Genomic DNA, 16,663 nt, shown 5'->3' on the forward strand with positions numbered 1-16,663 from the left:
GGGAAGCAGAATAAGCATGTGTGCATGTGTGTGTGTGGGGGGGTTGCTGTGCTGAGTTCTTAGAGCGTCCAGCCATTTCTTTAAAATGGACTTCAGAAGGAGGTTAACATTAAGCACACACACACAAGTCTAACACTAACACATTCAATCCATCGGATCACTCTGACAGACACAATAAAACACACTCACACACCATATGCAGCCGCACAGAGAAGCACTCAACCAGGCAGACAGGGCACTCAAAGCTTGCATTATATCAATACTGTGGAGCTGACCCCCTCCCACTCTCTGTCCATGGAGCTCGCTATCACTGTCCAACCAGACTGCTCCCTCTGTCTCTCTCTGGAGCGCTTAGCCTCAGTGACAGCCACCCACACCCATCTGTCAAATAACACATTTTTGAGAGAGCTTGACCGCATTCGCACAATAACATGCGTGGTTATGTGTCTGTCCCTCTTCTATCAGGCGGCAACTCGAGCACGCGCACGGGAGGCCCGTGCTGAGTGAGACAGCGTGAGAGTCATGCATCTTTAATGTAACATCACACACAGCTAATAATGTAAGAAGAGCTGAGCTGTGTGGCGGAGGGAGAGGTGGAGGGGGAGGCGAAGGGAGAGGCGGAGGGAGGGGAAGGGTTCTCGTTTGGGGTTTTTTCTACGAGGAAAAAAATAAGGAGAAAAAAGGGGGGGAAGTTACCCACGTCATGATCAAAGGATCCAACAATCCTGCTCAAGAGGAGAATTACATTGATAGAAACGGGCTTTCCTGACCAAATTCGTTCAGTCATCACAGACATCCCAAACGCTGAAGAAGAGCGTGTGATATCCAGATGGACTGGCAGACGGTCCGATGAGCAGCCTCCTAAGATCAGACAACCATCTCCATCACATGAAAACAGACGAAGGAAAACAGCTTTCCCAAAGATTCAAGAAGTAATCCCTGTCTGGAGACTAAATAGTTGCAGGAATATATTCAATTAAACTTTAATTTTAATTCTGTAGGCAATAATGAGACTGTCTTCACATTTGCCATCAAACGCTACCCCTGTATTGTCAGGGCAAAGTTTAAAGTCCAGTTTCAAGAAAGCCTGTTTATGGAAAATGGCAAACAAAGATGTAATTGTTCGGTATCGAGGTCATTTTCTTTTAAACCAGCTACACGGAAATCAGCAACAATGTGATCATCCCCTGTTTCTCGAGCTCGCCACCTTCAGCTGGGCCATCAAATTAAATCAAACATATCTCACTCGGTGACCCAGATAGCGAAATAAGAGTGAATCGACGTTGAAATAAGGTTGGGCAGAAATATTGGATCCACGTTGAAGCCTGACATTTAAATTATACAAAAAGTGGCCGGGCAACAAGCAGCATACGTTGACTCAACATTGATTAGACGTTGGCATTAAGGTTCAACCACAAAACAAAACTGATTCAATCACATCTTTTCAACATTGGTTGATTGGCAAGAACTGGATGATTGTTTGACGGTTAAACCAATATTAGTCGTCGATTTTAACCAAAAATCTACCTTTATGATTATGATATGATTTATGGGAATTTTATAGGAGCAGGTTTGACTATTTCTTGGCTCTCAGCAGTTGCCAGGCAACCAACAGAGACTCCAGAACAGAAAATAGTCCGGTACATGATCCAGAATGGCTCGGCTGCTGTCCTGTCCAACTTAAAGGTTGGGTTAGTTAGTGACGTTGTGGCAGGGTGGAGGATTGGGCGTGGTCTGCGGGGGAGTAGCGCACAGGTGGAGCGGGCTGGATCAGCTGGTTGGGCACAGGTGTTTCCAATCAATCTCTCCTCCCTGCCTGTGTGTTTAAGAAGAGCGGCTGCACACCGGCAAAGGGCGGCCGTGAGGGTGATCACAAGGAGCTGCCGGAGACTCGGAGACGACGGCTGCTGCGGGTGCATGTGTGTGAACGTGTCTGGTGACGAATAAAACCGACCATTTCTCCGCTAAACCACGTGTCCTCATTCCTGTCTGGTGACCCCGGTAGCACGAGTTGGTCTCGGAGGCGCCTGTTCCTGGTTCGGAGGCGTTGAGAATCGATGAGAATATGAGTGGTAACCCAAAAGCCCCCAGTAACTTAAAAAGAGATCCAAAATGAAATCTGAGGTACATCAATGTGAGATCGCAGCATCGCAGCATCACAGCATCGATCACCATGAGCCAAAGTAGACGACAGGAGAAACTCCCCTGTTGAGACAAAAGCCAGACTGGAATTTGCCAAAACGTATACCGACAAACCACAAAGCTTCTGGGAGAATGTCTTTTGGACAGATGAGACAAAGCTGGAGCTTCATGGCAAGTCACATCAACTCTATAGATGCAAAAATAAAGCATGAAAGTGAAATGTTGCTGCCCAAGAAAGCTTGATCTCGGTTGCAAGTAATGTGTCCTCCTAAAAACACAGCTACAGTTCAAAACAGCCAGGAACGACTAAGAACAAGACTATTCTGAAGTGGACTTCCATGAGCCTTAAAATCCTATTAAACATCTGTGGAAAAGGTTGAAACCTTCGAACCTGAGACAGCTGGAGCAGTTTGATCTTGAGGACTGGACCAAACCACCCGTCTACAGGGGCAGAAGTCTCACTGAGAGTTACAAAAACCACTGGATTTCAGGGATTCGGCTCCAAAGGTGGTGCAACAAAATATTAAGATGAAGGTACCAACTAATTTTGTGAATTTCTTTCTTTTCAATGATTGATTTGAACTGAAATTCAAAAGCAATATCTGAATGTCATTTGAAGCTAAATTATTCTTTACTACTTTTGTCAGTTTCAGGTCATTTCAGTGAGTGTGGGCTTTTAGTTCTTTAACTGACGAGGCACCAAAATATCTGTCTATGGGTCGGGTGCCAGTATCAGAGAATATCACGGTTTGTAAAAGTGAAGTTTAAAAATCAGAAAAAAAAAACATCCTACCATGGTCCCCTTATTTCTGTCTGAAGTCAAGAGGGCAGGGATCACTTTAAGTTGTAAGCACACGTCCTGCCCACTGGTGTGTGATCTGTGAGCCTTCGCTGGCTTTAGTGGTGCCACGGGAAGGGAACCTACCAGCACTTTCACTCACAAGTTTTCAGTGATGCAGCATCATCTTCTTTATCGTTTAACTGGGGACTCTAACAACCGATAAGTATTCCTAAAAACACTCGTCATTCTTTGTTGGGTCGGATATCGCTGCGTAAGCTAGAATACGGTGCGAGACAGATGTGGCACGAGGGCACCTGAACATCGAATGTGGTTTCATTGCAACTTTAAAATTCCCCTCCAGAGCCTACCCTTTCACTTTTACAGCTACCACTCTCTGTACTTTGTCCCTGACCTACATTAATCCAAAATGCTCCTTTTTTTCCGGACATACGAACAGAGACATACTCCAGGGCCGCAGACAGAGACACAGAGAAAGGGAGAGAAGGGGACAGAGCATATTCATTTCACCTGCTGTCCCTGAGCTGTCAGATAACCTCCCATTTCTTCCCTTTCACTGAAAACATGCCTGAAACGCCCTGCAGCGTGCACACACACACACGCACAGCAACGCTTGACCCGCTCTGGCATCGGTGGCCAGAGCACCGTGCTCGTCTTTGTGCGTGTCAGCGGCACATTGTCACTGTGACAACAGCAAATCTTAAATCCGGCCTGTCCTACTTAACCGGTAGGTCACCGAGGGGTGGAGTTCATGATGTCATTGTCCGGCAACTTGCCCCGGTGAGGGAATGGAGTCTGTAGGTCAGGAATAAAGAGAGGGATGATGGAAATAGAGCTGTGACCACAGTCATGAAAGTGAAAAGCGCATGAGTGGGGAAGGTATTATGAGGCTAATGGACCATATTTTTAATTTTATCTTGTTGGTTACGACACAAGGCGGAGTCCCTGCGAAACAGGAAGACCATGTATGTTTGTTTTGTGGATTAAATAATTAAACATTTATTATCAATTGTACAGCAGTTTACCCCTCAGCAGAAAAGCATTCAATAAAGGTGAACGTTGCAACACGGCTAATACGTTAACGTCCTCTATTTTTGACCCCCTGGCTCTCAGCTCCTTTAAAGGCGGGCGGTCGCGGTGGCCCCGGCTCCTAACCTTCCTACAACCGTGACCCCGTCAGGGGCTCAAATCTCCATCTCAAATATCACGAAAGGCTTCACTGGAAAAGAAAGACAGACAGACTGATCAACTAATTTAATTGCAGAATTTTGCCACATGTACTACAATGTACTTATTTTATGCCAGTAGGCTACACAGATTACTGCTGTTGCACTACAAAAATGTGGATTTCCACCAGCGACGTTACCTAAACTGAACTTGATGATTTTAACTATGAAAAACGACAAAATGTAAGAAGCTACAGTGCCACATCGGCATAAAACAGTTAAAAGAAGAGAAGTGAGAGTCTGCCAAGGCTGCAAAAGAGACCCAACTTTGGTTAAAAAAAGAAAAATAATAAAATAATCATATTTCATATAAAGACTTACTTTGCCAGCAACTTTTCTTGGTATCGAGATATTTACAGTTACATCGAAGGGTAGATTAGTAGATCCTAATAAGTTAAGTTATGCTACATGTTTTGGTTTGCAGACATTAAATAGACGGTCTTTGTTTAAAAGGCCGGCGACTGGTCCTTAACTGTCGCCCTTCGGTCATTAATCCCGGCAGCTGCGTACGAGCGCGAGTGTTTAACTGTAACTCTGCTGATGCCAAGTGTCAAACAGTCCCAGCTTGACTTCTGAGGTGATCCGTGTCCCTTCGGAGGAGCCGCTACGCTGAGCCGTCGTTTCCTCGCAGGCTCAGGGCTCCAACCTCCAGCCTGAGTATTTACATGTACACTGAGCTCACTTCTGCACCTCGTCTCCTGCGCCTTGCCCTCCGTCGACACCATTCTCCCTCTCTCCTGAGCCTCTTTTCTGTCTGGCTTTCTTTAATTTCCCTCCAAATCCCTCTTCTTTCATAGGACTCTCTCTGTGAGTAGGACACACGTTTTTTTTTCAAAACCCTTCAGTGGAGACTTTTTAATTAATTTTAATGCTACCCAGAAGAGTTTTACGATTACTGAGAAAGACATGGAAACATTTCAAATTTAAATGCCCTCATGGATGGTTATAACAGCTGATGGGTCATAAAAATTCAACTATGGCTGCTGCAGTAATGATGCGCCATATTTTTAAATTGTTTTTATAACACAGAGACGCTTGCAAACTTAAGATCCATTGAACCTGGGTTCTGGGTAGCTAAGTTGGTTGAACAGGCATCGTGTATTCAGAGGTTCAAAATCGTTCTGCCAGCAGGTCAAAGCCCATTGCTGCATGTCGTCCTCCTCCTTCTGCCCACTTTCCAGTCTTAATAAAAGACACTAGAAATAAAGAAAGACCCATTCAGGGTCACTGGTTCTGCAGGATTCCAGCTGTCTACAGGTGAAAGGGATGGGGTACATCCCAGAGAGGTCACCAGTCCATCACAACAACCACACACTCCTCCCTCCTATAACAAACTATATATCACTAATTGAACTTATGTATAGGGGTGGGTATTGGGAAGGACCTCACGATACGATACGCATCACGATACTTGAGCCACGATACGATACACATTGCGTTATCCCGATTATGCGATATCCCGATTATTATGTTCTACATTGTTCACCGAAAAATTTAAAAATGCATTACACATCTTAAAATCCAAGTTGTATATATGTACATCAGATGATAGTGATGGATCTTAAAATCTGAGTTGCACGTTCATCAGATTATAGTGACAATTCATGGGACAAACTGAGTCAAAACAATGTTTTATTATATCTGTAAGCTAAAGTTACAACATATTTGTATATGTTTTTCATATTATTTACATCATATGAAATTAACATTAAATTTAGTATGAGGTTGCTTTAATTATGTGGCAAACACAAGAAAGATGGGTACTAAAACCAAGGACAGGCACAGTGATCAGTCAGTATAGATATAAATCCATAAATAAATAAACCTCTGTCCATTATTTTTCATTTTTTAAGGACAGGCAATTGTGTTATATAAAAAATAAATTATAAAATTAAATAAAACGTGAAATAAAACCTGAGCTCAGTGCAGGGCCCTCCCAGGGTTGGTAGAGAGTGGCAATGCCCAGGACTGTCACTTAGGTAGGAGCACTGGGTGATATAATGGGAAAAAAATCGGGGATAAAAAATATTTAAAAAAATAAATAAATAAATAAAAAAATATTGAATCAGCTGGAAAAGTATCGCGATATATTGCCATATCGATATTTTTGCCCACCCCTACTAATGTACATGTTTTTAGTGGGAGGTGAGAACCCACACAAGCACCTGGAGAACATGCAAACTCCTCATCAGAAAGGCCGCTGCTGGGAAGCACTTGCATAATTAACCATCAAGCCGCCGTTCTGCCTTTCATCACCTTGGAATAAACAAGGAAGGCTTCTTTTTATATTGACCCAGTACCGAGGTGCTGCACAGACGTGATGCACTGTAGTGCACGGTTCACCACCGCAGAGTTTAATAAATAGCTGAGGTGGGAAATGTGGAGGACTCAAGACTAGAGAAAAAAGAAAACACCTCTGCTCTCATATGAGAGCTTTGGTTGATATGAGTTTTAAAATATCATTGGCAATAATGTTCAGTCGGAAATACGCTCATGAAAAGGATTTTAAATAGCTTGAAAGTTGTTTTCTGATCCACAAAATCTGTGTAATAATAATGTTGATATTAATAGTGATTAAAGATTCTGAGGAAACGCATCCCTATCAGTATTTTAGCAGTTTGTTCCCAATCACATTTCTCTGCTCCAGAGTCATGTGATTTTGAGCATCTGCATCTGCTGATACCGAGTCCCCATCCGATACTTTGGCAATGTGCAAAAAAAAGGAAAGGAAAACGAAACAGTGCCGACCTTTCACACAAAATTCCCAAATTACAAATGGTAGAAGTGGATCCAGCACTGAATTCACTGTCCAATTTCAAATTGTAGATATTTCCTAAATACAGAGGAGCCCGCCTCAAGGTTGCTCTACGTTCAGGGCAGCTCACTAGCTATTACTGCTGCTCTAGGTTGTTGGTCACTCCTAATATCCGTCTTATAATTGTTAACAATGAAACTAAAAGGGAGATAATAACAGATACATTAAGGTAATTTAGTGAAATAAAAACAAAAAAATCCATCACCTGGAAGTCATGTGATTTCGCCTCATGATCAGATCCGGTATCTTGTGAAAACATGTTCTAAGTTTCACAGTAACCTCCTGGCTAATACGTCCACACTGGAAGCATCGACGCCGTAGCTGTCCATAGAAGTTGAGCGTCTGAAGTTGTGAAAGTTAAACTTTTCAGGTGTTGACGGAAATGAGAGCCAATCAAATTGTGGCTCCACAACTAGTGAGTCCTTCCTCCTTTTATGACTGCAGAATAAAGTTATACAAGTAATATTTAGGCTGCTCTGGCATCATAGCGTTGCTGTCCAAAGATATTTAAGATTTTATTTTAGCAACTCTACCAGCATTTGATATGTTAGCCTGAATCATTTTTTATTTCAACTGAAAATTTCCATGATTCGTTTGAGCAACGCCCAAATCACTATTATTATGGAAAACCACTGAGTTTTGAAGCAGGTTGCGTTTCCTAAACTTGCACACAGCAGGAACGGTACCGTGTGACAGCAGGACTTAGATGAATGTGTAAACTGTGCTGCACCAGTGGAGGGTTTGTTGAGTCGCCGCTGACGTGAAAAGCATCTCTGTCCTGAGATGGATGATTATAGAGGGCGTGTGAGTCAACAGTGGTGTAAATAACTGACTAAAACTTGTTTAAACCTGTCCGCTGCTTGAATTACTAGCAGGAAATGCTGTTATGGCGCATTTAGAGGAACACCTCCGAACACCACCCTCCTCCAGTCAGGGTAACATGGTGGCTCAAGTACAATTCCCCTTCAGAGTGGCCACGCTGCACAAAGACGGCCATAAAGCATCATCACGGCCTTGAACTCACATGAAACTGACATGAAAAATGTTTTTTTACTGCAGTTTCCCCCCAACAACTCTTCTCTCTCTCTCTCTCTCTCTCTTTCTCTCTCTCTCTCTCGTCACCAAGGGGACGAACTGTTGCCGTCACCATGGGAATGGGCTCCGCCGAGCATCTCAATTACTGAGTGGGACAATTAATAAGCATCAAAGCCTGGTTAATATTTCACCAGCGACGCGGAGCAGAAACCTGCCCTCGGGTCCGCAGGAGACGGAGAAATGGTGGGAGACAAAAGAGAAAAGGAAGTGCTGAGACAAGAGGGATGAGGACGGATGGCAAGAGGGGATGCAAGAGGCAGCAGAAGGGCGGAGGAGGGGAGTGAAAAAAGACAGAGCTGGGGTTCTTGCGAAGAGCAGGAAATGTACCCCTGATTTCATGGCATCCCATAATGTTCTGACTTTAATCATTAATTGTACTGCTTTATATTTCAGTTTCTGTCTCTCATCTGGATTCTGTAATGTTGTCTAGGAAATGTGACTTCGGCTCTTCGGATTGTGATGATTTTTGTAGTTTTTACAGCCAAATAAGAGGAAAAACACATTCCCCAGTGACGAGAAAAGGTATGTGAACCTTTTGGAATTAACTGATTCTCTTCTTTCTAATAAATTGACATGAAAAAGGATCCGCTCATCATGTAAGACGCAATAATAGACCAACACAATGTGCTTAAACTGCGACACTGGGTTATCGTTCATCGTGTCTTTATTACACAAGCACTCGAAACGTTCACAGACTTGGAGGAAAAGGTAAGTGAACACTTGAGTTAGCAGGTGGTCAAAACTCCTCTGAAGTCCACAAAGACTTCAAGTACGCACGTTCGGTATTTCTGGATCAGACCATCGCCGTGTTCGGGGGGAACCATCCAGAACTGCTCAGCAAAGACGCGTTCCTAGGACGCCTGGTGTGAACGGCTCTCTTCTGGTCATTTCACAGCATATCTACGGGGATTCAGACCCAGACTTAGGGCTGGGCGATATGACCTCAAATCAATATCACGATAAATCGGGCAGTTTTACATCGATAACGATAAATGTACGAAAACTCTTTGCCAGCAACAAAACATTTCTATTTTTCCAGATTGGCTGATTCCAGACAGCTGCTCAGCACACAGTAGCGTGCCGTGACTCGTTTGTAAGAGTTACTGTGCGCTGAAGTTAATTTCTCAGCATGAGAAATGGCATGTGAGAGTGTGTGAACTTGTTGAAATGCACGAGTCTGTTACGTCAGCCGCTTCTTCATTAGAACCATCAGCCATTCTCTTGGGTTTCCCTTCTCGGTCAGACTGGATGGGTGGAGTCACGTGATTACAGACACGCTGTACATCGTCTTAAAGGAGCTTGAGGCTGGATTTATGAAAAAAAAATTGTATACGTTTTAATTTTTCTAGTAATAATGTCAGATGAAGCGTTCCAAACCAAAAAAGAGTGAGCCCTCTAGTATATCTGTCCGTTGCTTTGAACAGGCTGTGTGCTGCAAAATGTGCTGCAAGGCTGGGGCCGCTTTCCCCGCGCTGCCCTGCGGATGTGACGTCAAATGACGCTGCATGCACGTTCTCCCCGTTCTCCCGTGCCGGCTTCACTGTTGGCTGCAGTACCCCCGACGGCCGTCGTGGCGAAGGGTGGCGCTAATGAGTCTCATTTCTTAAAAGGAGCCTCATACTCCTTTAAAGGGGAATTAAACTACCCTATCAGCACACAGTCAAAACAGATAAAAAGACGTTTATTTTCTTTTTTTATCAAAACACAGAATTAACCGACATGGGAAAATTGACGTCGGTCATCGCAGTGAATGTCGGTAATGGTACATTTTTGGTTTATCGCCCAGGCCTACCTGGACTCTTGACCTGGACCGCTCCAGAAGGTGGATTTTCTTTTTCTGAGGTGATTCTGTGGTAGATTAACTTCCACGTTTAAGTTAATTGTCCTGCTGCTTCACCCAACTTCTGACAGCTAGCTGACAGCCACCCTGACGGGGTCCTGTTTTGATATTCTAGCAAATTTGGGGAATTAAGTTTTCCGTCACTGACGACGAAGTGGTCCAGAACCTTAGGAGTAGGGCTGTTCGATTTTGCCCAAAAATAAAATCTCGATTTTTTTCTCTCAAAATCCGATTTTCGATTACGATTACGATTATTTTGTGAATTGACAAAAGGCAAAGAAATGATTTCAAATATGCTGTTTTTTTATTGAACATTTGCCCCAAAATGAATGAATAAAGTGCAAAACTCTGTAAAATAAGTTGAAAAAAAGTTTTAAAAAATATAAAGTTTTATCTCTGAAAAAAAAATCAGCAAATCAGCACTTGCAAACATACAGTAAGTTATATTTCCAATTAAAAAAATCGATTTTACGAGTTTCACGTTTTAACATCTAATTACATAATCGCGATTACGATTTAAAATCGATTAAATCGAACAGCCCTACTTAGGAGAAAAACAAGTCCAAAAATACAATAGGGCCTTCGCACTGTCAGTGCTCGGGCCCTAATAACAATGCTCCCGCAAAAATACGTCTCTCGACCCTGCTAATGTCTCAAGTATTTTTCTTCATTATTCAACTTGTCCTTCATCAGTCAACAAAACCTTCTCCCAATGGCACTGCAGACTGATGTAGCATGTATTCCCAAACTTCAAGCAATGTTTCGGGTATTTTTTGTCATGGACACCCTGCCTTTTCAACAAACAGCAAAACTTTAAATGTTTGTGTCTTTTACCAATCAAAGTGGCTCTAAACCATGATACAAGGAGCTGTGTCAACAACAGAGCTGTCCAGACCTTGATGACAAGCTGGTGACAACCGTTAATTTGAATCAGGTGTGTTGAAGGACAGAAATATCTAAAACATGCAGGACTGCAGCCCTCGAGGACTGGAGTCCTGCTCTAAACCACAGCTTAAAACTCCTTTCATCTGGTGAATTTCTAGCGTGCAGAAATCAGCTTTCGATTGAGTCATTAGTTCCTGGATTCACTTCATTTTTTGCCCTGTAAACTGTAAGCGTTGAAGAGCTGCGCTCAGGAAACCTGTTTGCATCTTATCGGCTTCAGAAAACCGGAAATCAAAATTGGCCATGAAAACTGCAGTCAGTGTAATCTAATCATCTCTGATAATTGGCAGTTGGGTCAAAACGTTTAGTTTTAAGCACCACATTTCATTTACACACTTGGCTCTGGGATGACCTGAAATCATTTCCACATCAGGAAGCTCTTTAAAGGATCAGTAACCTTGAACATCAGTTGTCGACCTGCAGCAGCTGAACCTCACTGACCCGGACCTCTCCAAAAAAACAGATTATTCAGAATAACAACGACCAGGAAAGTCTGGTCGCTCCGTACCTGTCGGCGTGGGGCCGCTCATGCACGGACCAACCAGCTTATACAACACAAAACAGATGAGCAGCGATTATGAGACACGCGAAGAGAGCACGACGGTGCTCTCAGGTCAGAAAACAATTACACCGCTATCTCTTCACATAGCATATAACTGGTTATTGCTGTATAAAAAGGTGTAAAATGTTGCATTCTGGGCTTTAAGAAATGACAACGGTCACTGAAAAGACGAGACTCCACCACATCTCATCACACTCACTTACGTTATTACAGTCCTGAAAAACTGCCCCATCTTGGCAGAAATAGACGAGCATTTAAAAATGAAAAATTGGAAAAATTTAACTCATATGACTTATTTGATACATATACTATATATATATATATATAGATGTTAGATAATTCCCTTGGTAAGTCTAAAAATAATAACTTCCCCTACACTGGAGCAGAAGCAGAAGAAGGTAACGGTGTCAGGAGGAAGCAGATAGGACATGAGTGCAGCAGGAAGGGGAAGATGATGGTTAGATGAAGAGGGTGGGCGGAGGGGGGGGGTAAGTGTTAGAAAGAAGAGCGAGGAATTCACAGTTGGGGGGGGGCACAAGTGGCATAAGTGGTGAGTAATGGAGTAATGCAGGGAGGGGGGTGGAGGGGAAGTGGGAGGGACGGCGGTGCTCTGAGGCAGAGGCATTGACTCCCCCAGCTGGCTGATCAATAGGATGTGGTCAATCAGCGGAGTGATCCATATCCTCTGTCCTGGACAGCTGAGAGGCGAGCCGAGCGTGTGCATGCCTATTTATATATGCTTACGTACGCTGATATAGCATATGGTTGTGTAACTGTACATCAATTAAAAGCCCCCCCCCCCCCCAAAGAAACCTTTGGTTGAGGCTTCACACACGCCTGAGCTTGAAGTCGTGGACACCTTGGACATCCACAACGCTCACAACAAGGTTCTTACAGAGTTACATCTGAAAGTAAGCTTCCCGGGACATCAGATTGGAGATTAATTCAACACAATGGACATTTTGTTGCTTCTTTTTTTCTTTTTTCTTTTTTTTAACATTACATCATGGTCATATGCTAATCCAACTGAGAGCAGGAACTCTAATAAATACTCTGACATTCAGGAGACTCTTTATGCCACAAAAACAGCGTCTGACAGAACATTTGCTGTTTTGCTGGGAACTGTTGCTGCGTTTAAGGCCCCCGTGAAAACTGCTCACCTTTATCTTTGACACAGAATTTGCAGAGCAAAAACAAATCACGCTTGATTTCCCACATCCGACCGCCTCCTGAAGACGCTCGGCAACATCTAGGCTGCTGTCTGGTAAATACAAGGGCTCCTTTAAATACTTCCAGGAAAAAGGGAAAGAGAGAGATGAAGGCTTGAGGAGCAGCAGGCCAGAGCCGGGACGCCCAAATCAGTTTAAAAGCTCCAGGTCTCAGACGGACGTCAAAGACCGGAAAACAACCCCAACATCCTCTTTTCTAATCTACCACATTCTGACACTTGGTGATCTATGGCGGCATGTTGCTGTCAAATGTCAGAGAGGAGGAGAGGTGGAGGAATACTGAAAAGTGACTCCCATGACTGGAATTGAAATACTTATTTTAGTTGCACTTTCAGTTTACTTTTATTTCCTTTTTCTCACCTGTCTTGCTACAGCATTGTCCACACGCCCGGAGGGTCATGTTTCCCTGCAGGAAGAAGCATCTCCTCTATTTCCCAGCCACATCATCGACGGAGAACACGCTCCAACGTTTTTAAAGTGTTTTCAAGACGATGACAGGCGGTCATTCAGACCAACACTCCGCGGTTCGTTAATGGAGGTGGAAATGCGAATTCGAACTCTGATGTGGTTCAAACAAACCAACTCTGGTCCACTTAAAAACGTAGTCCGATTCAAGCGAACCAAATGCGAGAAGAAGCAGACTATCACGGTGCATCATGGGTAAACACAACCTAAACAAACACACGTGTGAAGCACGATGGCCCCGAGAAATGTCTAGCGGTCAGATGCGGTAAAAGCTCTGACAGTAGTACGGTCAGATGAAAATACATCACAGTCTGCAAACTAATTGGCGGGAACGCCGCACTACATCAACCAATGGATGACCAAGGTTTCTTCTTCGTTGCTTCCCTCGTCTCCTCTTTCAGTAAATGGTGATTCAGCGCCACCACAGGTGAGGATGGGGGGGGCATGTTATTGAAAAGGTTCAGTTCATTTGATTTAAGGACAGCGTGAAAGCAAACTCGGACCTCAACTGCACAGTCTACTGGACTATTAGGTGTGAAAGCAACGTCACTCTCCAATAAGAGGACGACTTTAGAGCCCGATGCTAAAGTATTAGTAACAACCCCCCCACCAGAACAACCAGGTGTCATCTAAACAGTCTGACAACATATAGACACTGAAAGAGAAAATGAAAGACGGCGATGATGATGATGATGATGATGATGATGATGATGATGATGATGATGATGATGATTATAGTGACTATGTTCAAATCCACAAAAGCAATTAATAACACTAAAAAGGTCCAAACTAAAGCCAGAAATGTTCTGAACAAAGCCGCTGGGGGATGACTGTGTACCAATACATGCTCTATAATCAGCTGAATTGCTCTCGGCCTTTAACACTTATATAAAACTTTACACTGACTCTTTACACTGACACTTTATACTTTATAATTTATTTATACAACTACAGTCACTCTATTGTAAAAAAATGTTTGACATTCTTATATTTATATATATTTTTTTGTACATAACGAGACATGCCCCATTTATCTGTTCATTTTATTCTATTTTACTTCTTATTCTATTTGATATTTTCAACGTCTTGCTGCTCAGTTGTCTTGCAATTGCCCCTCGGGGATAAATAAAGTTTTCTAAATCTGAATCTGAATCTGAATCTGAAAATACACTTTCACCTCCTCTTAATGCCATGACATTCAGGTTGAATCAGGGATCCACTCCTGAGGAAATCAGACCAGCACTGTGATCCACAGCGAGATTAAAGTGGAGGTCAGTTCCACCTCACCCCGAACACACTACATCACACACACTATGCAAAGCATGGAGGCCTAACTGTAGCGCTGTTTGCTTTGTTGTTGGTTTTTTTTTTTTTTCCTTCCTTTGTGGTTAAATCACACATCACACACACACACCCCACGCTCACTGTCAGCTTGCACATGCAAAAGCAACTCTCTGGGTGCCCCGTGCAGCCTGACACACACACACACACCAGGGGCGTCAATTGGGTATGGCAAGGTATGGCAGCCGCCACACCTTTGCTTCAAGGGTTAAATGTAAATGTTTGTTTTTTTAAATACATTTATGGAATAACTACAAATGCAAATAAGAACAACATGATCGATTTCACTAGTTATTATACACTGCAAAAACTCAAAATCTTAACAAGAATATTTGTCCTATTTCTAGTTAAATCTCATTACATTTAAGACAAGACTCAAAAACAACCATTTTCACCTGTTTCAAGTAGATTTTCACTTAAAATAAGTAGAAAAATCTGCCAATGGAACAAGATTGTTTTGCTAGTAATGAGAAGATAAATCTTGTCCCACTGGCAGATTTTTCTACTTATTTCAAGTGAAACAGGTGAAAATGGTCAAATAACAAGTTATTTTTCTGGTAATGACTCTTGTTTAAAGTGTAATGAGATTTTTGACTAAAAATGAGACATTTTAACTAGAAATAAGACAAATATTCCTGGTAAGATTTTGAGTTTTTGCAGTGAGCGAGACTGCATTTGAAAAAGTTCCAATTTTCTTGACCACACAGATAAGCTACATAGCAGACTTCTGTGATGAGTATTTGCTGGACGTGTTGATTGATACTCTAGATCTGTGACTCGTAACCTTGCCATACCTTAGCTTCCACTGAATTGACGCCACTGACACACACACACACACACACACACACACACACACCCACACACACACACACACACACACACACACACACACACACACACACACACACACACACACACACACACACACACACACACACGTACCCAGTCCTCGTAGTGGCGGGTTCCGTTCTGCAGCAGGTCCTCCAGCTGGATGGTGCAGTTGGCCACGAAGTCGTCGTATCCGATGGGCGCGTCGTGGAAGACGGACAGCTCCAGGCTGCGGCCCTCCCGCACCTCGGTGCAGAACTCCTGGTTCCAGGCGGGGCTGTTGGTCTTGGTGCGGGTCTGGGTCTGGCCCAGGCGGGTCTGGTCCAGGTTCAGGGCCAGGTACGGGTCCAGCAGGAAGGAGCCGCTCTTGCCCACGGCGTGGCGCAGCGCCCACGGGGTGGGCTTCAGGTCCACGGCCTCGCACACCCGCACCTTCAGCAGCCCGCTGAACACCGGCATGGTGCTGTGTGTGTGTGTGTGTGTGTGTGTGTGTGTGTGTGTGTGTGTGTGTGTGTGTGTGTGTGTGTGTGTGTGTGTGTGTGTGTGTGTGTGTGTTTAGGGTCTTGGTCCTGCTCCTGCTCCTGAACGCAGCGCGTTTCCTCGCAATAACCGGGGGGTGGGGGGGTCACTGCTCAGTCCCGCTACATCCCATAACCCCGACGGCTCCTCAGTCGGACCCAGCCATGGTTCCCCATGTGTGTTTACGCAGGAAAAAAGGAGGGGACGGGCCTGGATTAGGAGCCACACAGACCTGGTGGAGAGAGCAGCAGCCGGAGAGGCTCACGTGGACGTCACGGGGCTGTGGCCGAGGTCCTGTCCCCCTCCCCGGGTCACGGCGGGGGAGAGCAGCCGCGCCTAGCCATCCGGGATCGGTGCCTGGTCTCCGGCCAGCCGCTCCTGTCTGTCCGGCCGGGAGAGTCTCCGGCGGTCCGAGCTCCGAGCAGGGAGGAGGAGGAGGAGGAGGGGGGGTTGTTACGGTCTCTGTCGGGCTCACCAGCCCCCCGGATACATCACAGAGTCCCGCTCGGTTTGGGGCTTTTTTTTCCTCTGCCTCCGGTTCCCTGCGCTGCTTTCCCCTCGTTTCCCCTCCTGATCCTGAATCCGTCAGTGCGAGCTGCAGGAAATGCGCAAAACGCGTCACTCGCGCCGGATGAGAGAGAGAGAGAGGGAGGGAGAGAGAGAGAGAGAGGCTTGTGATGTGTGTGTGTGTGTGTGTGTGTGTGTGTGTGTGTGTGTGTGTGTGTGTGTGTGTGTGTGTGTGTGTGTGTGTGTGTGTGTGTGTGTGTGTGTGTGTGTGTGTGTGTGTGCAGGGGCGAAAATCCCGTTTCATAGTTGGGGGGGACAATAAACAGTAAAATTTTAGAGAATAAATCCAG

The 16,663-nt window shown here is 44.4% G+C and overlaps 1 protein-coding gene across 1 annotated transcript in view; it reads right to left on the reverse strand.

The window, feature by feature from the left end:
- prkcea (protein kinase C, epsilon a) overlaps window positions 1-16,394 on the reverse strand; it is a 48,603-nt gene extending 32,209 nt beyond the window's left edge. Inside the window, exon 1 of the mRNA XM_061708939.1 lies at window positions 15,402-16,394. Within this exon, the coding sequence (XP_061564923.1) occupies window positions 15,402-15,746 (345 nt within the window). The 5' untranslated portion in view covers window positions 15,747-16,394. The remainder of the gene's footprint in view (window positions 1-15,401) is intronic.
- Between the last annotated feature and the right edge of the window lie 269 nt (window positions 16,395-16,663).

Source organism: Cololabis saira, chromosome 19 (assembly GCF_033807715.1).
Source record: "Cololabis saira isolate AMF1-May2022 chromosome 19, fColSai1.1, whole genome shotgun sequence".
Classification (NCBI taxonomy): domain Eukaryota; kingdom Metazoa; phylum Chordata; class Actinopteri; order Beloniformes; family Belonidae; genus Cololabis; species Cololabis saira.